Source organism: Fundulus heteroclitus, chromosome 4 (genome assembly GCF_011125445.2).
Source record: "Fundulus heteroclitus isolate FHET01 chromosome 4, MU-UCD_Fhet_4.1, whole genome shotgun sequence".
NCBI lineage: Eukaryota > Metazoa > Chordata > Actinopteri > Cyprinodontiformes > Fundulidae > Fundulus > Fundulus heteroclitus.
The window spans coordinates 6,624,297-6,648,887 of record NC_046364.1 but is presented as its reverse complement, the minus strand read 5'-3'; the positions used below and the strand labels follow the sequence as shown (position 1 = coordinate 6,648,887).

At 39.1% G+C, this 24,591-nt stretch overlaps 2 protein-coding genes across 2 annotated transcripts in view; one reads left to right on the top strand and one right to left on the bottom strand.

The window, feature by feature from the left end:
- Positions 1-24,591, bottom strand: part of LOC105931903 (protein kinase C-binding protein NELL1) — a 269,740-nt gene that overhangs the window by 133,700 nt on the left and 111,449 nt on the right. The window lies entirely within an intron of this gene.
- LOC105924062 (piggyBac transposable element-derived protein 4) lies at positions 1,644-9,245 on the top strand. The gene is made up of 2 exons (XM_036135972.1): positions 1,644-1,944; positions 5,789-9,245. Exons 1-2 carry the CDS (start codon positions 1,817-1,819, stop codon positions 7,812-7,814), a joined length of 2,154 nt encoding a protein of 717 aa, XP_035991865.1. The 5' UTR covers positions 1,644-1,816; the 3' UTR covers positions 7,815-9,245.

The window sequence follows — 24,591 nt, the reverse complement described above, 5'->3', positions numbered from 1 at the left end:
CTGACCTATCAAGCTTCTGCTGAAAACAATTTGTGAGAGTTCATTCATATTTACAAAAGACACAATTATCTGTGAGTCGTTTTGAGTTTTTCCCGCCAAAACAAAGCACTTTAAACCTTTATTTTTATTTAACTTTCAGAATTTTGGCTATGAATATATTCATATGCATAGGGCCAACATATTTTGGAGTCTTTGTCATTTGATATGTTTTGAAGCCTTGTTGTTTTAAGCCCAATAGTTCCTGCTGTGGACTATAAACTCAATGTAAACTCTGGCGTTTTTCAGTGTTTCTCTTCCGGTACATCTTAAAACGCACAGATGCATCAACGCTGCACCTATCTGATCTCATCAATATTGCTTTTGACTCTCCATAAATTGCAAACGTTGCATGCAACCTGCCGACCCGCAGGTTCTGATTAGTCTCTGTACCTAGTCGGAGCTCCACCTTCCTGCAAACTGTGTGGAAGGCAGAATTTCCACCCATCTGAAATAAATAAGTAATGAAGAATACTTAAAGTGTCTTGGGACGTGGTGCAATGAAAAACAAACCCTCATAAGACAGAAATGTGAGTGAAATGGGGCCTTTAAACTCTCCAGATTTTGAACCCACAGCTGTGACAGACTGAATAATTCATAACCTGTTCATGACTCCAGCTGTAAACAGAAAAACAGAGCAGCTTTTACAACTATTTACCGCTTGCACATTCTGTTGAGCTCTGAAAGAACAGTTTAAAATGTATAAATGGCTGCACGCGATCAAACTGACTGCACGGCTTTTCTTTTAAATCTTTGTTACATCATTGTGTTCATGGTTCGGGCAATAAACTGCTGCCTTTTGTTTTTAATGACAAAGGTGAGGTCAGGCCACGCAGAAGCCACAAGACGGAGCAAAAAAACAACAACATGAGGATTATATGCACGTTAGTGGAAGATTTTTTAATGCCTACACAACAGATAGATTCTCTCAGATAGCGAAATAAATAAATAAATCTGAATCCGACATAAAGTCTTGCCTGCCATATAATAATGAAAATCAACTGCACAGAAGTCCATTATTAAAATAAAATGGATAGATGATTGTCACATCAGAGATGATTTATGATGTGTGAGCCTTTGACTGCTAAAATGACTGCACACACGAGGCATAAATTAATGCACAACAGCTTGTAGACAATGTGTATCAGCCAGAGGTTTCTTGAAAATGGGGTTAATATATTGTTGGATTCAAATCAGCATGAAAAAAAAAACATTATGATAATAGTAATTATTTATTATTATTATTATTATTATTATTATTATTATTATTATTATTATTATTATTATTATTATTATTATATTTATGCAGATGTGTAAAAAATTAAAACAGTGTAAAACGATTTTGCACACGATTATCATTCTTAATAATAATACAGAAATTAAGAAATAAAAATAAATTCATTTTGAAAATAAATCTCTGTAAGGTCAGTGAATTAAAGTCATTTAAAGTTGATGTTTTATTTATATGTGTATCCTCTTGTTCAGAAAAAACAGTCCCTTCAGTGTCTGGCACCAGAAAACTCGACTTATTTACATGATGGATCTTTCCGAGGGGAGAAACCCAAACGAGACCACCACCACCCGGAAGTGGTCATGACCATATATGGTAATGTGTAGAATGGAAACCCTATCGGCCCTCGGACCCAGCGTAAGAGAAATCACTTTGCACCGTGGAGCGGTGGGCGAGCCCTCTGTGGAAGGACCGCGAACCGGACCGCGCAGGTAACGCATCTGTGACACTTTCTTAAAGAGACAGCGGGTTCACCTGGTCAGATCTGAAATGCGGCTTTCAGAGTCTGAGGGCGAGCAAGAGAAGCTCCAGTCAGATGGGGAGTCAGAGAGCGCGAGCAGCCACACCAACCTGGACGAGGACTACGTCCCCAGGGGTCTGGGCCCCGGATCAGGAAAGTGAGTTTTGGCACAAAAGTCGGGCGTACACTTTGTGCGTTTTTGCATTAAATGAATGACTTTGCAAAAAAACTAAACAAACAAAAAAAAAACAACCTTAAACACCAGCTTGTTTGACATGATGCACCGCGCTGCACCGCCGTGTTAGTGCCATTGTTTTTTGTTTTTTTTAATTTAACACCAGTGGAGGGGCGGGTGTTGCAGCCCGGTACAGATGCCCAGATCAGCAAAACGGCCAAAGTTGCGCTTTTATATATTTAATTTCATCTTGCTTCCCTACCCGAACCGTGCGGATGTGGCAGCGCGTTCGGGGGTGTGGCAGCCCCCCTTTGTCCTGACTTGTCTGCGCGCATAACCCTGCTGGCAAAGCTGATGGAGGCCCCACATCCATGTAGGGGGTTTGGCTCCGTTTAATCAGGGTCTGCTACCATCTTGAATGCTCTGCTGCACCCAGTTAAAAATAGTTATTTTAACGAGACAGGTAACGAACAGGTAGCCTAATAGATTAGTTTAAGGGTTAAAAAAATAATAATAAAAACGAAATACAAGTGCTACATTTAACATTTAGTCTTGTCGTTTTTTTGTGTATCTGCTATCTTAACATATTCATAAATAAGATCTCAAAATGACTGACATTCCCATTAGCTGCATGCCCACATAATAAGATGCTGATCAGATTAGGCCAGTGTGTGTTGTCATGATGGAAGAGATGAGAATGTGAGATAAGGGGAAACGGCAGTATGTCCAATCTTTTAAAAGAGGAAAGTTTTATGTATCTAAGTACATAGACTTAATAATGGTTTTATCTTCTCTGATTATATATAGAGAAATGATGCAAGTTTTTTTATGTTCAGGGGGAGAACCTTGGATTGGATTTGAAGTTTGTTTAGTTGGTAGATTATTTATGGAGATTATAGGTGGAGATTGTAAAAAGTGACGTCTTTTAGGATTTGTTTATGCAAATTCCCCCAATAGTGATAAGACAGGATTGAATATTAACAAAAAAATAAATAAATGCGTGTGTATGTTCAGATTAATACAGTATAAATTGTGAAGTAAATGTAAAACCAGTTGACAAGTAAAAAAAGCTCCTTTTTTTGCCATCAGCTAAATTAAGCAATTTAAAATATAATATTCCATCCGTCACTGAGGCAGCTCAGCTTCTCAGCTGCCAAGCCCTGCCCATCCTGCCCCACTGATTTGCAAAACTGCATAAAAAGAAACTTGCAAGTGTGCTGTACATGTGCAAAAAATGGACCAAAATATCAAAATCTTCTATATTGGCTCTGACTGTTGGTTTCACACTCTCCCTCTTTTTTAGACATAGATTGTTCTTTTTCCAAAACCCAAGACCATTACATATTGTAAGCGGTCTTAAGCACTATTTGTTTAAGCTTTTTGTTTCAAGACCTTTCAAAGTTATTTTTGAAAGCATGACTGCTCTTATATCGGTTTTCTCTTCATTGCAACATCAGCATTACACCGGCGAAGCTGCGGAAACAAGAAAGCAGCAGGTTGTTGAAACATCTGGATGTTGTTTTTGCATGATGAGCTGCAGCCTGTTAACAGCAGCATCTTTTGCTTCTGGCTGCAGAGTGGCACAGTTGTTAGCATCGTTGCCTCGCAGCACGAAGGTCATGGGTTTAATTCCCAGCCCGGGGTCTCTAAGGATGGTGTTTGCATGTTCTCCCCATGCAAGAGTGGGTTCTCTTTGGGACCTACCGCTTCCCCCCACAGACCACAAATGTGTATGGTTAATTGGGTTATTCCAAATTGCCCTTACTATGTGTGTGTGTGTGTGTGTGTGTCTGTTGCCCTGTAATAGACAGGCAATTTCCAGCCTATATCCTGCCTCTCGACTAGTGACCACTAGAGATCCCCCCCCCCCCCCCCCCCCAACACACACACACCACCCCCGCAAACCCTCATGGATAGGTGGGCGTGGGCAGAGGTAATGGATGGATAGATGGACGTTTTGTTTCAGGTTAAAACTTCAAACTGATGGAGGTCCTTTTAATACGGCACCCAATAAATTCAAATGCTGTGAAAAACTGCACACAAAGCAGACCTTTGTCATTTTTTTGGAGGCCACTTCAGTGTTATGTGTCCTAATAGGTCTTGGGAGGAGCCAGTCGGGCTGTTACAGATAAGGGGGCGTGTGGCTTTGCATTATTTTGTAGACTGGACACTCATGGACAGGGCGCTGCTCAGAGCAGTCTGCTGCAAGGACTGTAAACAGCTCCAAGCTTTAACTTTCTATAAATTCCTTTCTTTACTGGTTTGTTAACAATATTCACAGTATTATGGACTCGAAAAAACCTGCCCTCCTGCTGGCTCATATTTGAAAAAGATTCAAGTGTTATTGTGTTTTCGCTGAAGACCAGCCTTTTTAAAATGTCCCTGAAAAGTATTATTTAATTCAGTGAAGTAATCTATACAGCGGTTGGAGCAAAAACAAAAGAAAACTAACAAAAAATAAATAAATCAACCTTGAGCTTTATTGAAAACCGACAACAATTCTCACTTATATCAGTGGGCCTCAAGGAGACAAGCCGGCTCCTCCAACCCTTAATCTTAACCGCTCGTTAAAGAGTCAACAGCTTCAGTGCAATCAGTCAGTGATATACATAATTAAACCTGTTTGTCAACTGTAGGCTTAGAAAGTTTTTTTTTCCCAAGAGAAACGAAAGAATGACAAATGTCACATCCGTTTAAGTCTGAGTAATACAACGTGGCCACTTAAGTTTTATTGTTTAATACTGGTACAATTTTACAAAAAGAGTTTGTAGCATTTTTATAACACACTGCTAGATCCAGTCCAAGGGATCACACCGAAGAAGAGGTTGAAACTGAGACCATAATAGGCATGTGAGTCTCATGTTTGGATAATCTTTAGTAAAAACACCACATAACATTAACACAAAAATTCAAAATAAAAAAACAGTCACTGAAATAATATACATTTATATGTATATGTAATGATATGCAAAATGTATTTATTGGTGTTTTGTTATTAATTCAAAGCCCTGTATAGAATAAATTACTAAGTGGCCAATTGGGGTTTTAAAAGAGTATCGCTCTGATAACGATGATCCGTGGCACTCCTTCAGTCTCCGCACCATGACTGTCCGTGTTCGTTCTGACAGGAAATATTTCCAACAGACTAATGTGTCTGTCTGTGGGAGTGCAATGTAACAACAGGTATCAGTGGTCTGGAGAAAGCGCCAGTCACAGTGGCACTTTTTATACGATCTCATAGAAACAGGGTTTGCACGCAATCTTGAAATGTTCAGAAAAGAATTAAATTTCATGTAAGTGCTCACCATGTCTGGATAAAAAAGGAAAAAAGAAAACAGAGTGCATAAATATATAGTTTACCTGTCTTATTTCCATCCATCCATCCATATTTATTTATAGTTTTAAAAAAGGGCCTAAAAAGACTGACAACCTTTGATTCAAGTCTGAAGTAGTGTGACGTTTCCGCATGAGCTGTGTATAGGAACATGACTTTAAACTGTAGAAAAGTTATGATGGGAAATATTAGCTGTTTCTAAACATAAAATCCCCAAAACATTGGAACGTATTTTTTTTAACACCTTGGTAAACCTTGTTACCTGTAACTGATCCATGCTTACAGCACAATGCTAAGGATCCTGTCAGAGAGACTGAATGCAAATAACTTAAAAAAAAATGTATCAGTTCAGGTTGAAATCTTCTTTACTCTATTTTTTGTATTGCTGGGTCAAAGCAGAATGTTAAACTGTTTGACGATGTCGCAGCTTTGTTCAAACAAAAACTATCACCTAACGTGTCATTAACCCTCATCCATCTCCTTCGCCAACAGGAAAGCCTTCACTTTTGAGGACAGTTCCGGTGACGAGTGGAATTGTAGCCCTGCAAGGAGAAGAGCTTCAAGGAGGCAATGTCGCTCCGCGTACGCCTCTCAACTGTCCTCGCCCCTGAAATCTGCATCCAAGACGTGGGGGGAGAAGGTCAACAACAAAACTACCCCCAAAAAAGGCTCCTCCTCCAGCAGCCCCCGCAAGAGACTCTTCAGCCCGTGCAGGACCACTCGAAGCAAGAAGCGGCAGAGGCAAGATACAGGGCCAGGCAAAGATGGAGAGGATGATGAAGACCGCTGGCGAAACATCGATGAGGAAGACACTGAGCCAGTTCAGCCACGCTTCCGTCCACAGAGGGACGTGGGTCCTCAGCTGAACAGAACAGCACACTACACACCGCTGGAGCTGTTTCAGCTATTCTTCACCACTACGGTAATTGATACGCTGGTAAAAAACACTAATACATATGGAGCAAAGAAATGCCAAGGCCAGAGGGAAGGCTGGGTGCCTGTTACAGCTGCGGATATGTACTCTTACATCTCCCTCGTCCTCTACATGGGCATTGTCCCACTAAAAACTCTAAAAGAGTTCTGGAGAGGATCCACTCTGTTCAGTCTGCCATTTCCTGCTTCCGTCATGCCTTGCAGACGCTTCCTAGCCATATCCCGCAGCCTGCATATGAACGATCCGGCCAAGGAGGCCGCCAACGACCAAAAGAAGGGGACACAGGGCTTTGACAAGCTGTTTAAGATAAGGCCCCTGTATGACCAGATTCTGGAGGCCTGTCACAGCCACTTTCACCCACACCAGCACATATCCATCGATGAACGAATGGTGGCGAGCAAAGCCAGGTTTGGCTTTAAGCAGTACAGCAGAAATAAGCCGACAAAATGGGGGTTTAAGCTCTATGTCTTGGCAGACTCAAGATGTGGCTACACCCTAAACTTTTTTGTCTATGTGGGGAAAGATGGGGAACCCACGGGGAAGGGGATAAGCTACGACGCCGTGATGAGACTGCTCAACATCCCTTTTCTGGGCAGAGGCTACAAGCTGTACGTCGACAACTTTTACACGAGTCCGACGCTCTTCCTCGACCTTCTGACGAGGAAGATCTGGGCCTGTGGCACCATTCGCTCCAACGTAACCGGTTTCCCCAAGGCAAAAACCAACAACATGCCGGAAAAAACCCCCAGAGGAACCATAAGGTGGATCAGAAAGGGAGCCCTGTTGTTTGTTAAGTGGTTTGACTGCCGAGAGGTGACAATGTGCACCACCATGCATAAAGCTTACAGCAATGAGATGGTAAGCCGAAAAGTGAAGAACAAAGACGGACAGTGGATCGTAAACCACATGCCCATTCCGGGCTGCGTCAAAGATTACAACAAACACATGGGGGGCGTCGACCTGTCAGATGCACTAATCGGCTACTACAATGTCCTTCATAAAACACAGCGGTGGTACAAAACTCTGTTTTATCACTTTGTCGATATAGCAACAGTAAACTCCTTTATCCTGCACAAAGAAATGTGCAAAATGCAAAATCGGCCTGTAGGTACACAGAAAAGCTTTAGAGAAGAACTCATTTTGTCCCTGGCTCAGATTGGTTCTACTCCACGCAGGGCAGGCCCGCAAAACCTCATGCTGCCTGTCTTTCCGTTCAGAATGCCCCCCGTGCTTCCAATGAATGTCCAGCCTGATGCAGTGACCGCCGCGCCGCCTTCCTCCCCGTCCAACGTGGAACTTGCCTCAGCTCCTTCCTGTCCAGAGGAAGATGGCCAGAAGGTTTCCACCGGTGAGGCGCCTGCTGCAGAGTGCGATGTGCCTGGTTTCGGGCACCTGCCTGCTTACTTTTTTGAAAAAATGAGCAACGTGACCTCCAGAAATCGGGCCACTGCTGGAAGGAGGTCATGTGTGGTCTGCAAAAGAAAGTCACCAATCTACTGCAGCACTTGTCACAAGACGCTTTGTTTGACAACTCTGAGAAACTGCTACAGCAAATGGCATAGAAGCAATAACATCTGTGTCTAAACGGGAGGGACAAAGCTGACTAATGGGTACATCTTTAGTATCGGTTTACCTACTTGATGCAGTTTTTGAAAAGCGTGTCTATGTAGAGTGAGCTCAACCTCTCAGTATTTGTATTTCAACCACAATACTTGAATGGTTATTTAGATTTACTCCTAGCACTGTAACATACTGTATACTATATAATACAGATAAAAGATAAAGAATAGATTAGACCCATTTAATCTTAGTTTATAAATAAACCTCTAGACAAAAGAAATAATCAAGTAAATAGCCTCATTTACAGATTTTGTTATGATAGGGCTTATAAGGGCGCTCCCTTTGGTGGTCTTTGACCTCTCACACATGATGCCACCTAGGGAGGAGATGTGAGATTAAATGATACAAATCTTATCCCGTTACCATGTGCTATCACAACGGCAGCAAAGTGTCATTTATTGTAACAGAGTGAGGTCCTTTGAATGTTATTCTGAGAACAGCACATTTCTGTGTTAATTTGCCTCGTAACTGGGAGTCAGCTTCATAATGATGGTAGTGTACGCCGTTATGCTCATCTGCAGCCTGATTATGACCAAGATGTCATCCATGAAACCTGAAATTATTTCACTGCTGCTCACTAACGTGAACTTCCTTAATTACTTATTACGTCAGTATGAAACTACTGGGCTCTTGGTGCTCTTGTCCTCCACTTTTGTATGGCAAAGTTGGTGCAGGCATCTTTCTAGATGTTAACATTTTACTACATATGCCTACCTCATAGGTTAAGGATACAGCTAGTTTGCCATCAGATGGTGATACAATTATACATATGGGTTTTGGCATGCTATGACTGAATTCTACTGTAGTGCCTGACAACTTGAAACCCACATAAGGCAGCTTTGTGCCACAGTACCTCAACACCCCTGGATCAACCGTTCTCTTTAAATGTACATTTCCATCTTGGATTAAAAAGGGGTATTTTGAGGGCACACATTTTCTTTCTTCAAATTTTAAGGATTTAAAAACATAACTTTTTAACACTGTCTTAGATAAAAAAAAAAAAAAGTTTTGGTAATGTGTTCAGCCATAGCACCAGAGGTACAGTATCAGGGTTCATTCTAGATAGCCTTCGGATGCACATGCAGTCTAAATAGTAGCCCTGAAAAAGTAAATGCTCTGGTAGTCTGTTTGTAGAGACTTTATCTATGTAACAGTAGCACAATAACAATATTGTTTTACTTAAAAAACTGTACAAATCAAAGTAGGAAACAGCTGCATAAAATGTTACAAGGGAGGTATTTAGAAAAAAAAATTGTCAAGTTCAGCCTCCGAAGCAACGCATTCACTTATATTTTCTACAGAATTTGTCAAGCCTCCATATTTTGACCTACTTTGAGATCTACTTTACAACACCAGAGTTATTTCAGTACCTAATTAGTATATAGCAAAGTACAACCACAAAAAACATAGATAAGAGCTTTATGTAGCTGTAGAAGGTTGGTGCTAAACTTTGTGCTGCTACTGCCACAACAAAGTTCCTAGATCCATGATTATGTTTAAGTGAGGACAAAGAGTTTTGTATACAGGCTGTCACCTTTTATTTAAAACAAGTACATTTTAATTACAATAGTTTTATACTTTTTATATGAAGCAAATAAACAATATCCCTGGACCTAGGGTGACTAAATGCCCTGACTTGTGTGGGACTGTGCCACATTTTCTAATCCTGTCCAGGTCACTGTCACTCCTGTCCTGCATTTGGCTGGATCAAGTTCTGAAAAGTACAAAAAATAAATAAATAAATACAAATGAACAGGCACTTTTCCCTGAAATGTAAAGGAAGCAGTCATCGTCGCAAAGTCGCGTTGGTTGCCAATCAAACAGCAACCCACGATGCTAGTAAAATTAAACAGAACAGCTAAAGGATTTTAATGTATACAAGATATAATGGAAACCACCTCAAAGACAAGAATATGCAGCTACAACAAAGACAGCAGAACAGTTTAGAATTCGGTAAGACCAGCGAAAGGCGATTCTCAGAGCTTTTTGTCAAGTTTGCCAAAATTATTTTTAACTCCAAACGGAGGAGAGCACGATGTAAAGCAACACTGTAGAAGTCACACAAGAAACAAACAACTGCCACAAACAACACAAAAGTTATACAATGTTCTTATGATAAACTTTAAAAACTATAAGCTTTAACAACAAAAGTTTTGTTTTCTGATAAACCTTGAATAGATTTATGAAACTCTTTTAACAGTTTTATTAAAACGGTTAATGTTTTTTCTAAACTCTTGCTAATTCATTGTTGTGCACTAATAGGCACAGCAGAGCTGAATTAATGTGCGATCTGTGTTAATTTAAAATGTATGACGCCATCATGGTGCTGGTAATGTCCCTCATGAGCATATTTATTTATTTTTTAATTTTTTTTTTTTTTTTTTAAGGTCTGGTCACCCCTGTGGGACTGGTGATCCTAACAAATTACCGGTAATACATTTCTCTCTCTGGTACTAGTTGGGAGTCTGTCTGCAGGGTTCTCTTACCAGCTGCAGACAGAACAAGCAATGGCTGGCTAATAACTCAATGGACAGAACTCCAATAATCAAACCTGGGTTAAACCTGTGAACGAGCCAAACAGTGAAATATTACGCCTTAACTGAGAGTTTTTAAATTCAGTCGGTCTTTTAGGATTAAAACACAAATAGAAATCAATTTATAACACTCAAAAACTAATATGCTGATGCTCATATGGAATACAAAGTTGGAGCCAATTGACTTCAACATAAAACTGTAGATCTCTGGTTAATTCTTAACCTAATTATGATTGCTCAGTTTATTTATTTATTTTTTTGGACTTTGGTCAACATGAAAATCTGAAGGCTGGCATGCTGGCTGAAAAATTATTTTAGCTTCACTACAGTGCTTCAACTTGCCGGAGTCTTTATTATTGTAGTAGGGGGAAGAAAAACAACTTTTTTATACAAAGGGCAGTGGCTAAATCCTTAAACCTTTCATAGGCATTGATCAAACTCTTGTGGATATTTGAAGTAGTTGTCTTTGCTCGCAAAATAAGGTATTAAAGCAGCATTGTTTTCTCAGTTAAATAACTGAATGGGATTTGAAATGATTTATTTTTTTAATCTCATAATGTGAAGAAAAACATTTCAGAACATGTTTGTACTGTATGGACCAAGCCTGATTTCAGGCCTACTTACTTGAAAATTCAAGGTCTTTATTTACATGTTTCCTATATTTGTATTTGTATCTAAACTGAGGTAGATGTTTAGGAATAGGAATTTTTGCAGAAGTATAGTTGTTTTACATGTTTATCTGCATATCAGATGAAATTGTGGGTGCACTGAATAAATACTAGAGCAGTTTTACTGGAATATGCTGAGAGGATTTTGACCCACTGGTAGAAATGCTTTAGAAACATGATTCTGTGACACTAAATATATAAAATGATGTGTTGCATCTGGAGTGTTATGTAACATTTTCCATTTCCATGTGAGCAACTTGAAAAGTCTGGGCATTTTATTTTTTAGAAGCTTGGCAAAGCTTTCATTTGAAGCCAACTTCCCAGTAAGACGCACGCATCCCCAAAGAGATTGCTTTGAGTTTTGTACCATATGATCAGTAATTTATACCTCTCAGAAAATCTTTAAAAATGCATATGCGCCAGTTATTTCTTCCTTTAAGTCAGAAAGGAAAATGAAAAGTTACAAAAGTGAAAGGTTGTTATTGAACTGTTGCATCTTTTTTGTTGCATCTTTTTAGTTTTATTTAACAAGGAGGTCTCACAGACAGACATCTAGAACAGAGTAAGTCAGTGTCTTTATTGGGACCCAAATATTGTCTGATTTGTCTTAATAACATTTCCTTTCATGGACTTCTATCAATTTTATTTATATATATATATATATATATATATATATATATATATATATATATATATATATATATATATATATATATATATATATATATATATATATATATATATATAAAACCCAACAGGTACATACATTTATTAAGTGCATTCTTCTTTTCTATGAGTACATTTTTCACTGCCATTTTTAATGTTATTTTTTTACTTTGCAGGAAACAATAATGAAAGGGACAACCTTTTATTTGTTTATATTTGCATAAGCCATTTCCATGAGAGACATTTCCAAGACTTTTTTTCTCATCCAATGTTCATGACATTGCAGTCCTACTTTTTATCTTCTATTGACTTTCTTACAATGTACTTTTTTAAGCAATTTTTTTTTATATAAAAAATAAAGAAATGAGAACAAAATGACTCCTTGCTTTACTATCTGATTGTTTTTTTTTAAGTTAAGCAGGGAGGGCAAAGGTCCTCCAGGATTATTGCCAAACAAACATGTTCAGCATTGTAAAATTTGCTCCAGCAACAGCTGAAGTATTTTGTAGGAATCTACAATAAGGTTAAATGTAGGTTACAAACAATGTGGCACTATTACTCAAAACTACATTGCATAATTACGGCACACGCTTGCTCAGAATATTATAAATAAAACAATTAACTGGTTATAAACCAAATTACTGTTTACCTATAGAATGGCTTTTTATTATTGCCCACAGACAGGAAATGAGCATGTTTTCTTTAAATAGAAAAACGGGGGAAAGGAACCTGGGCTATGTAGGGATTATAAGATAAGATAAGATAGGCTTTATTGATCTCACATAAGAGAAATTCACATGTCACATCGGCTCAGTAATCAGAAGAAGGTGCCAAAGTAGGACAAGGTGCATCAGGTATATACAGTGCGCTCCCATTTATACAGTGGATCAAAAAGAAGTAGATAAGAAAATAAAAATACAAAATAGAAATAAGGCAGAGGATGTCTTATGTACATTCACGATGACTTATATGCATGTGTATTGACATATATTCAGTATTTAGGTGTATTTATGGACCTTAAAACTGATTCACACACATTCACTGCCAGTTGGGAACTTTAGCAGTACAATGGTTACAATTTCCAAGCTGAAGTCTATGTTGCTAGAGACTCTGCAGACAGAAGCACCACTCAGATGGGAATTAACATCTGTGATTTTTTAATACATAATATATATATATATATATATATATATATATATATATATATATATATATATATAATATACTGTGTCTACAGATAAGAGACTGTTTAACCATCAGCCAGTCACAAGCACTGACATTATTTGGATTTCTTCAGAACAGTAAATTGGGAGCAATACTTGAGCTGCTGCTCTGAATCTCACTTCTCAAGTCATAAAGCGGAGAATCCACAAAGACAAACCTTTGTTTTAATTTCACAGGAGATTAATAGCCTTCAGCAAAGCAGAGTAAGCACTGTGTGACAAAATGTAATGTGTACAGACAAAACTGATCCTGGTTGAAACTCATTTCCTGCACCGCTAAACCTTTTCGGAAAGCTTACTCTTGGTTGTCAGGGCTGTCACTGAAGCTCAGGAAAGTTCTGACCTGTGTTTTATTCTTACATGGAGAGAACCTCAATCACACGGCTCAATTGTACTTGCAGAACCGAATGAAGACAAATATTATGGTACTTAACTGTTCATTAACGCTTAACGAGCCAAACATGTTGATATGTGCCAGTATGACCCACAGATGTGCTATAACAGATATTTCTTGTAAATATACCTTTCTTTAAAAACAATAAAAATTGGGACAGAAAAAAAGACCCAATATCAATTGGAGACAAGATTGAGCAAAACAAATTGTTTATGCTGCTTCATTTTAGCAAAAGTCAAGTTTTTGGACACACCGAGGTGACTTTCAAATCAGGCTAGATCACTGTAGTAAAACAAACTTCAGGGCTGTTTATGATCAAAGCTGCAGATTAAAATGTTTGTAAGCACCCAAATCATGGTTATTTTCCTCATCATTTCTCACATTCATGACATCAGACAGATTTGTTGAATCCTGACCTCTGACAGTGTAACTAATTGTAAAGTGGACATATTGCATTTAGATAAAAGTATATTTTAATTGTCAAATTTAACCTAAAATATATAGCTAGGATTTCTAAGTAACCTGCAAGATTTTAAGCAGCAGATACGTGATAAATACATCGTGTTGCAAAAGTTTCCACCCACCTTTAAAGTTGACTACATTTCACAACAACAAACATTTGTGGATTTTGTTGGATTTTGTCTGATAGACAAGCTCAACATAATGTAGTGGGTACATAAAAAGTGAAGGCGAACTAAACTTGCTCTTATGGAACAACAGTTTTTGAATTCTATTTCTCTATTGTGTTTCTAGTAGCAATTGTATTTGCCCCTTGTTATTCATGCACCATGTTATTTCTGTGAAAAAGTGCCTGACCAATTTATGTAAAAAGTGGAAAATGTAGAGAAAGCAACAAATACAAATAAAATTAAATCAATAAAAATGGACAAAACAACAAATGTGGACCGATACTACAAGTGCGAGATCAATTCAAACTTGAGCAAGAAGTAAATATGACAGAAAATCAGGGTCAGAACTGAGAGAAAACACACTGAAACCTTATTAAATCTCAACTATGAAGCAAACTAAGACCCATGAGATACAATATATTTATTTTTAAGATACACAAGTAACTGTCATGATGTTTGTTAATCTTTTTTGGGTCCGTCTTGACCTGTCTGCTCTCAAATAGGTAACTGAGAAAGGTTAGGTTAGGATGTTTTATGAAACTCATACTTCTCAGCTTTGACAAAGATATAGTTTTGCAGGAGTTGTTGGAGTGTTTGTCTGATATGATTCTGGTGTTCTACTGGGTATGTGGGAAAATAAGGATGTCACTAAGGTAGACAAAACCTAAAATGTTAAGGAAATCGTGGAGGACATGATTAATAAGGGCTTGAGACATTATTCAGGGGGTTAATCAGACCAAAGAGCACAAATAAGTATTCAAAATGGTCAATATGTGTCTTGGAGGGTAGTAAATTAGAAGGTGAAGAGTAAGATCTCATGGATTCAATGTCTAATTTGGTCAAATTGATGTGAGTGTTATGGATCTGGAGCCAGAGGCAACCTTAAACCAGTTTCAAGGGAACGGTCATCAAGGGAGGTGACGTGAACAGGAGGTTCTGGACTGGCAGCTTACACAAGAGAATCTCATCAACCCTGATCTCATCCTCATATGTAACACTGGAGAACCTCCTCAACCCTAATCTCTGGCCCTGTTACCCTGCAGGAGGACTATCAGGGTTGATGAGGTTCTGTTGGGATCCAGAATCAATCAGGGCAAGGACTGGGTTTTAATATTCTTTTGTACAAATAGACGAAACAATCTGGAAGCACGGATTAATTTTATGCTGCATACTGCCTGCCATTACTGCCTTTTTTACTGCCATGTTGCAGTAAAGAAGGCAGTAAAGAAGGCAGTCACTTGTCCAGAAGCCATTCTTTGTTGTCCTTTCTCCTTAAGACAAACCTGTACAACCTTCTCTTTTATCATGGTTCAGCCACAATAGGTCTAGGATCTCAGGAAAACTGTCTGTTTTCTCTGTTGCACTATGTCGATTATCAATGCAGATTAATAACATGATTAAATCCTCAGGAGACTGGAATTTGTCTATGCATGCCAAACAGAGAACATTCTCCAGACCAGAGCAATGCTTCTTCCTGGAAGAAGAACACAAAAGATGTAAGTGAAGGATTATTAGAGTAAAATCTAACATGAGGGAGAATCTGGTGTTTGTGTTAGGGAATTCACTCCTCTTTATGCTCCTCCTAAATGTCCCGAACGATCTCCAACTGCGTGAACATAGCTGCCAGTCGCACCCTGCAATCAGAGGAGGTCAAGCACACACACACCCCAAGTATTGCACACAACCCTGAGGATATAGCAGTTACTGAAACCTCGGAACACATTCTACACTTTGAACCACATCAAAGACCCCCAGCAGGTGGACAGCTTATGTCCTGACAATATTTCGTGGCCATCGTTATGGCAATAGTGCTAGAAGTCAACACCCTGCCGCTGTTTTCTGACAGGATACAATCTTATCACATCATTACACACCATTACAGCTTTTAATGATGTCAACAGATCCAAGCAAAGGATACCGTATGTTATTTGGGTCATTAAATGAGCCAATGTGTGAATAACCAAGAGATTTAGCTGCCCAAATGCTGGCCATGTTCTTCCTTCCTGACACCCATCCGCCACAATGTCCTCACACATGTTAGTTATGTTCTAAGCAATTTATCTATATCCTAATATTGATATTTTATTATACAAGCAGTCATGCTGTCATTGATAAGTGTAAAATGTTCATCTTAGGTAAAACTAAATTAACTAATGGTTTCTGAACACGAACGTTGTTGAATTTGAAGAAGGTGAGTACAATCAAGTGGGAAGTGGCCAATTTAACAGACATATTTCAAAGCAGCTCAGTAATAAAAATGCTGCTTTGTTGTGGTAACAGAAAATATGCACATATCCCTAGCAGTTGGCCACTATATAAAATTACAACAACAACAAAAATACTTCAATCAGAATATACCCAGTTCGTTTTTAAGTCCTCGTTACGAAATACTTTTAATTTCATGCAACTTTAACAGGAGAATAAACAGATTTCATTATACCTTCACGAGGCGAGGCATATGTCACATGGATGTATGGCAAACTTTTACATACACGAAAGCTGTTTTAAAACTGAATCTGTGCCTAAAAGTGTGGTGCTTAAACATGACTTGGTGCATTGTGAGAGCATGCTTTCTCACTAGATGCATGTCATCCATCAGAGGAGTTACACACTTGCCATTGGGGAGTTACTCTCTGCTCACTGCAGGACATTCATTAGATGAAGGTCAGACAAAAACACCAGCTGCTTTTTATTAACACTGAACCTTTCAATGCAGCCATCTGCTGGCTGGCAGTATTTATGTTTCGATCATTTTGTGCATCCGCTTTACTGTCTATTCATTTATTGCCCTGCGCTGCCGCTAATCTAACGCCGTAACACTTTATCGTCTCCAATTAACCACTAATTTCAAACCGAATTTTCCTATTCAGGAAGTAAAGTACAAAAACAAGACTGAAGCTCTCAAATTATTTTCAAACCAGAAGAAGTAGGATGATTTTCACACCTAGTATTCCAGTGGACCTGGTCTGAACGAGGTTTACCGCATTCTGCTTGTCTGAGTTTTGGTGTCACAGTACATTTTATCAAATGAACCAAACCATTTGAATGACATTTTCCTTCTGGCCTGTTTTGGCACTGTACATGCTAAGATTGGCCTCTGGTTCTTAATACCCAGGAAACTTGTCCTCTTCTTCTCCTGAACTGCCAGCTCTTCTGATAATGTCATATATTTATACATTAGTTGAGTTTTTTTCACCTTTGTGGAGCACTGCTTAACTGTATGGCTGGATCCCACAGCCTCCATTTCCTGGCAAATGGCTTGAAAATGTGATTGTTCTTATGAATTCTGACCAGCAATTGCAAAAAAAAAAAAAATGTTCATGTCCATATTTCTATTAGAGCTATTACCTTGTCACTTCATGTCTGACAGCAAGCTATTTCTTCCAGCTATCTTGCCACACACACACACACACACACACACACACACACACACACACACACACACACACACACACACACACACACACACACACACACACACACACACACACACACACCTGTATTGAGTTGTTTACCCACAGTGAGCTGTGCTATAGTCCGCTTCCTACATTTCATTCACTTAAAGTCAACTAGAGTCCTCTTTTTCTAAACTGCACCAGTTTGATTGACTATTCACACCTCCTCAAATAGTCCGAACTTTCTAAGCAAACAAACTATCGCTCATTTCAACAGGACTATTCTAAATGCAGTTTATAATAAATAAACTGAATGATGTTATATGTAAAATGCAATTAAATGCAAATTGTCCAAATATTCTCACCAAGTAGCATGCTGTCATTGCAGCCGCCAGACTGTCTACTCAGTAAATCCCCAATCAATTAGCGATTGATCAACATCAACCAATTTTCCCATAATTCACATTCAAATACCTATTTTATTACTCCCATTCAACTCACAATATTCAACCAAATGTATTTGCAGAAATACACAGGTGTGTACAATAACACCTATTCTCATCGCTCCTCTCACCTGAATCCCCTCGCAGGTATTCAGTTTTGAATAAAAACAAAACTGTCGACCTGACATGCAACGGGGCTCTGTCCCTCCTCTTTTCTAATGTGACAGCTCATCTTGGTTGTACCGGAGCGTTAAATTAGTGCAGCCACAGTTGCAGGAGAATGTTGTTGGAGGGTTTTATCTGTCAGCGGGTAATCTGGTCTGAATGTTCAGACAGCCTAGCGGAACATATGGGTCACATACCTCTGGATGTTTTTGGCTGAAGGCCACAACTCCATGGGGTAAATCTGATGTGATTTCTGACAGCTGAAATCAATTCTTGGGAAAAGCAACAAGTGCTATGATAGCTATCAATGTTTATTTTCAAAAGGCAAATGAAACCTAATTATATTGTTAACATTGTAATTGCACGTGATTTGTTTTCTATGCCATCAGAACCTTTTCATTAACTTGACAGCACTGATACACTCTTTAAAACCTGTTAGTTTAGGAAGTTTCTGCAGGAGAAAGAGTTATTTAATGACAATGAATCATCCAGTTTTCTGTCGTATTCACAAGTCAATCAGTGTACGTGTGTGTTTTTGGTGTGCATGTGCAGTCCAAGGACACCGAATGAGATAATTGGAGATGACGGATATCCTCACAGTTATAATTGTGTCATTACCAGCCTGTGGAACATGATCATTAGTCCCTGTGGTCTGTGCTGTAATTAACAGATTGGCAGTTACTTAAGGGAAGAGAAGTTTCTGTACCCGTTGAGACTTTGCTAAAGCCAAGTCTTCACCTTTGGGATAAAACGCACTAAAATGTCCTCAAGTAGCCGAACTTTTTTAAAGTTATGCCCTAGACTAGAGGTCTTCAAATCCAGTCCTGAGGGTCCGGTGTCCTGCTGATGACCTGCAATTTTTTATGTCTCGGTTTCAACACACCTGAGTCAAATAATCAGAACACCGGATCTCGAGGCCTAAATCAAATCAAGAGAGAGACTCCTGAAAGTTTTGTACACAAATCACTACAACCACTTGGGAATGAAGCACATTGCAACAATATTTATATCCCCTGAACATTTTACATTTTTGTGATGTCACAGCCTCAAATGACGTTGTATTTTGTTGAGATTTTATGTAATAGACCAACATTTTTTTAACAAATAAAAGTCTGATATTATTTGCATTCTGTCTGTCTGAACCAATACTTTGTAGAATCTCATTTTGCTGCGGTTAGATCTGCAAGTGTTATGAGATGTCTCTACCGGCGCAAGACATCCACAAAGTCTTGCCCATTTTTCTGAGCAAAACAGCTGAAATTCAGACAGGCTGAAATGAGCTCATCTGTGAAAAAAGATGAGCTCCCACACTGTCTTAATTGGAATTAGGTTTTAACTTTAATTGGGACATTCAAGCACACAAATATGCAACTTTTCTAATGCTATATGTTTAGGGCCATAATCCTTTTCAAAAGGAAACCTCTTCCCCAGTTTTAGCAGATCTGTTTTTAGACTCATATTTAGCCCATTTTCTCATCTACTCTGACCAACTTTACTGTCCATGGTAAAGAACGAAGATATTCCCTTAGCAATGGTTTTTATGTCTCTGTGTGTACATTCCAGCCGCATCTAACTTAAAAGACGACGTAGTAGCTTTATATCTCTCTGTAACCCACATTGCACCTCACCTTCCAACTCCCCCGGCCTGTTGCAGAGATAACGTCACAGGAGTTGTTTTTTTGTACGTTTCTAAAGCAGTGTCACAGGCGGCACCAATGGGCCCAGCATGCCCACTACAGCGTTTTCAGGGGTGCTGCATGCTCTCGTACAGACGCACATCTTTTCTTAATAGTCTATTAAAATATATTTAAGCTCTGTGTGGTCTGGGACTTACGAATCATGGATTTGGGTTTGTTCAGTACGTGTTAGACTGTACTTCTATACAGTGATGGTAGTGTATGTGATTTATACAGAATATCTGTTGATTTATCACCCAGCGTATGTCTGGCCTTCCCAATACCTGCAAAACGTGTATAGTTCCAATGTAGCATTTCACTGTCTCGCTTTTCTAAAGTTCATTTTTGGTTAAACGTTCAGCTAAAGCTTTCCTGTTTTATTTTAGAAGTATTTCTTGATCAAAAACATGTAACTTTTAGACTTAGAGCATTTGATCATCTCAAAGTTTGGTATAAGTTTATGAGTCAAAACCCCAGTTTTACAGAAATAAAGTGATAAATAAAGTGCTGAGATGTACTTTATCTTTTATCGTTTATGTATTTGCAATATTTATCAAAAGATGTTTTTAGTGGAACAGATATACAGCTATATATACAGCTTTGCTCTGAGCTTGAAATTTTTTTTGGAAAAAGTTGGATAGATAATAAAATGAACTGCCAACCTGTAAATCAAACTAAATGCGCGGAAGAAGAGTGGAAGAAATAACAACAATCTTTGATATCAAGAAGCAAAAAATGTTCCTACCCCCCACACACACACACACACACACACAAATGATCCATGCTAATTAAATAAAACAGACCTTTAGGTAATCTGCATTCACTCCCATTAGGCTACTTAGAGCAAATTAGTTTCTAGCCTTGCATGGGAGCTTTCAGGCTCCATTCCAGTGAAAATTTGAGCATGCTAGCCCGCAGACCAGTCAGAGCAGCAAGCCAGCAAACCCTCTGGCTCAAGGATTATCAGCCCAATCCCCCACAGCTCAGAGATGGTCAGGAAATTGAACGGAAATAAGCAGGGATAAATAACCGTATGAGGAATGAGGCGAGGGAGCGGTGCCGTGCCAAGGACAGCGTTGGCTGTGTTGGAACACATGCAGTCAGTGAAGTGCAGATGGCAGAGATGGATGCCACCCAGAAGAGAGTTTGAGAAGTGGGACAGGGAGTACAAGAGAGTTTCGGAGCCAGCAGCTCACTGTACACTGTCGTTGGGTAAAATGACTGTAATTTATTACAGGTCTTTGAGTGACCTTTTAACAGAGCGCTCACCCACTGAGACTTCAGCAGACCTCAGACTGCCAGTGTTACACTGTGGGCTGAATCAATCCACCCACTGCACACTGAGAAACTCTCCTAACACTCTTGGACTTTAAGCACTTTGGACAGAGCTATCGCTGCCTATTCTTTCCAACACTGCCTCCTCCTCCATTATCTCTGTCTAAGCAGTCATACTAAAGGTGTAGTCATTTTTAAGACAGCTTTCATGTCAAAACACTAGTTATTTGAAATCTCACAAAACTGGGTGGGGCTCTGAATGTCTCAGTCGTTGCATCCTTCGGCAGGACATTTCTTGGGCATTGCCTACTGCCGGTGGTCAGAGGGCCCAGTGGGGCCAATGTATGGCAGCCTTGCTTCTGTCAGTCTGACCCAGGGCACCTGTGGCAACAACGTAGCTCATCACCATCAGGGTGTGAATGTGTGCATAAATGGGTGAATGACTGAATGTATTGTAAAGCGCTTTGGGGTCGTCTGACTTGATAAAGAGCTTTATAACTATAGGAGTACCATTTACCATGTATGTGTTGAAAACAATGTAAGGCTAAAAGAGGAAAATTATAATGCAATTTTTACTGGAAAAAGGTAAAGGATAAGCACATTTTACAATTTGGAACATTAGAGTAGCCTACGTTATACAACTGTGATGTCAATTTATGTAATTTAATCCAGTTTTCTCCCTTCTATTTAAAAATGATAACGTCAACAATAACAAAGTTTTATATCCATCCTTTCATCCATCCGTTGCTGTGCTACAAAAGGTTTGGTTCAGATATGAATGAATATTGATAAGTGACAAAGGCAATTGTTAGTCATTTTGATGAAAATTACAAAGATGCGGGACCGCTTGATTATCAGGAATTAATAGCTTAGCAGCTCTCAGCCTCTGTCAGAAATTGTTGAATCACCTGCCTGGTGAGGTGTGCTATTATAGAACAATAGATGAACGAATGGATTTGCATACTGCCGTCCTCAAACAGCAAGTACTGCACACATATATACAGAATAAACACATAATTAACAACTTTTTTCCAAATACAAGAATTTAATAACAGATTACTTCATCTTCAAGTTAAAATGCTTCAGTCACCAAACTCTTTATAGGAGCATTAAACAAGTTTAAAGGTATTTTTTCCCCTTTCTCATACATGCCATTACAGTTGTCCAACGCCTAAATTTAGTTTTCGTCATTTAACTGCAATAGCCTCTATGGGGTTCATTAAGAGCATGTGCGACCATGGTCATTACAAGCAGAGTGCAAATCTATTTGGGGAGGATTACCAAGTTTCACATTAAATGTCGAAATGACAAATCTGCTTCCTTAATTGATGGAAACAAGTGGTTTGCAACCGGTATTTAATTAAAACAGTTGATTTGAATGTGAATATAATTTTTTTTTTTATTTAATTTGTTGTGAGTGATCTCTATTTACACTATTTAACTTTGACAAACCGGAGATTCTGATGTTAATTTTCCTGTTTGCTACAATTGGAATTGTGGAGCTTGACCCAGCTAGAACCCAAATGGACCCAAGCAGAAGCAGAAAACGGGAGTTGCATGTCTGTTGATGGAGACGTCCAGAGTAGTCACGGAGAATGTGGAACCGTTCTCATTAATTTATGTAACAAGGTAATTGCTCCGTCAGACGGATATGAACAGAATGGAGCAAGCACGAAGGAATATGGGGGTCACATGACATCATAGACCTATATCATTTGCATAATATTTGTCCAAAACAACTATAAAAAATATTTAGAAGACATATTACTATGAGAAAAAAAATCGATTCTTTTTTGATTGACTTTAGAGAAAATAGAAGATTGGGTTTTCCTCCTGCTTGGGGAAAGGTCTAGAACTTGAATTGATTGCTTTACATGTTATGCTTAGGAGAAGTCGAGCAAACTTAAAGAAAGGGCACCACTTTTAGCTTGTCTTTCTTTTTTCTACCTAAGTTGGTTTGGCATGGTCATTCATTTTCTCTACTGACCCAACTTCAGACCCCTCTTTTTTTTTACAATGTTTAGAACAAAGAATGAACAGATGCTGTTGATTCATTCCTTGTCATTACATCCTTGTTTTACCACAACAGAGGCAGAGTACCTACAGAGAGGCTGATTGATTCACAGAGGCACAAACACAGCCAATTACTCTTTAATGTCACTGAGTGAGAGTAAATTCCGCCGGCAGCCCTTTCCAATGCCGATGCATGCCACTGCCCCCATCGTTGCAGGATGAATAAGGACAGCTGAGCATTATCCGAACAGCTCCTAATCAATATGTTTACTTTTGCAGTATGTTAGCCGGTGCACAGGGAACATTAAAGCTAATGATTTGGCACTAAAGCAACCCGTGATATGAAACGAGTAAAAGCTTCAACACATTACGGATGTGTGTGCTCAGGTTTCTGTGACTCCTGGTTTGTTGTGTGACCACACTCAGTGGGGAAAAGGAAGCACAAACTGTCAGTTTTTGAGGATTAGCCGTCACATGAGGGCAGGTGCCACACTCCGGGTGGAGACGCTTCATGTTTCCTGGAGCTTATCTGAAACAGCCAGGACAGAAACGCACACCACACACACACACTCACACAAGGGCCTTTACTCAGACACAACTTCATCCCCACTGGGGAAGCTCTGCGGGCAGCTGCTAGCCTTGATTGGCTCATTTCTAACCTCAGAGGATGTGACTCCTGCAGTTTTGCGCCCCCAGTGATTTTTCTATATTTCTGTCTGTTTTTTTTTTTACTTAAAGCCCATCATAACCAAACATCCCTCAGACAGTCTCTCTGTATCTCTGACTGTCTGCTAGCCACGGTTCTGATCTGTGCTGTCCAGAAGTCAAGCTCATATCAGCTCATCTGCCATCCACTATCAGTCTCTGCAACATGAACGAACATCAGTAGTAGAATCCCGCAGAAATGACTCCCTGAGTTCTAAATCATGTCTCCTGGCACGGTGGGCCTTGTAAATAACTTTATGTCATGAGATTATCACAGCAGGGCTTTGGACATGAAACGACAATCATGGCCCATTCAGATACAGTATACACAAAACTAGTCAGTATAATTCTACTTCCACAACTTGGACACCATTCAAGTTAAGGCAAGGCATGTTTATGTGTATAACATATTGAAGTAACAAAACACTTCAAAGTGTTAATGATGAAAACGTAAGAGAAGAAAATACAGAAAAAATAATACCAGTGGCATAATAAAGGAAAGTTAAGAACAATTTGACTACAGACTGAAACTAATGATGCTTCAGTCAATATTTTAAATGGATCAGTCAAAGGCAATGCTAAAAAAAATGGGGTTTTCACTATGATCTAAAATAACTCAGGCTTGCAGCAGGTTGGCAGTTTTCAATGAGTTTGTTCCAGATAAGTGGAGCATAAAAACTGGATGCTGCACCTCCATGTTTGGTTCTGACTCTGGGTATGTAGAGTACAGTTGAACCTAGTGGTCTGGAAGGTTGGTATAACAACAAAACTTCCCTGTGTATTACTCCTGAGCTATTCAGTGATTTTTTAACCAACTGGGATATTTTAAAGTCAATCTTTTGGGATAAAGTTAGCCAGTGGAAGATTTCAGAATTGGGATCATGTGCTCTGCTTTCTTAATTTTAATGAGGATGCGAGTAGGAGCACACAGGATCATCAGTAGCTGTCTGAATTT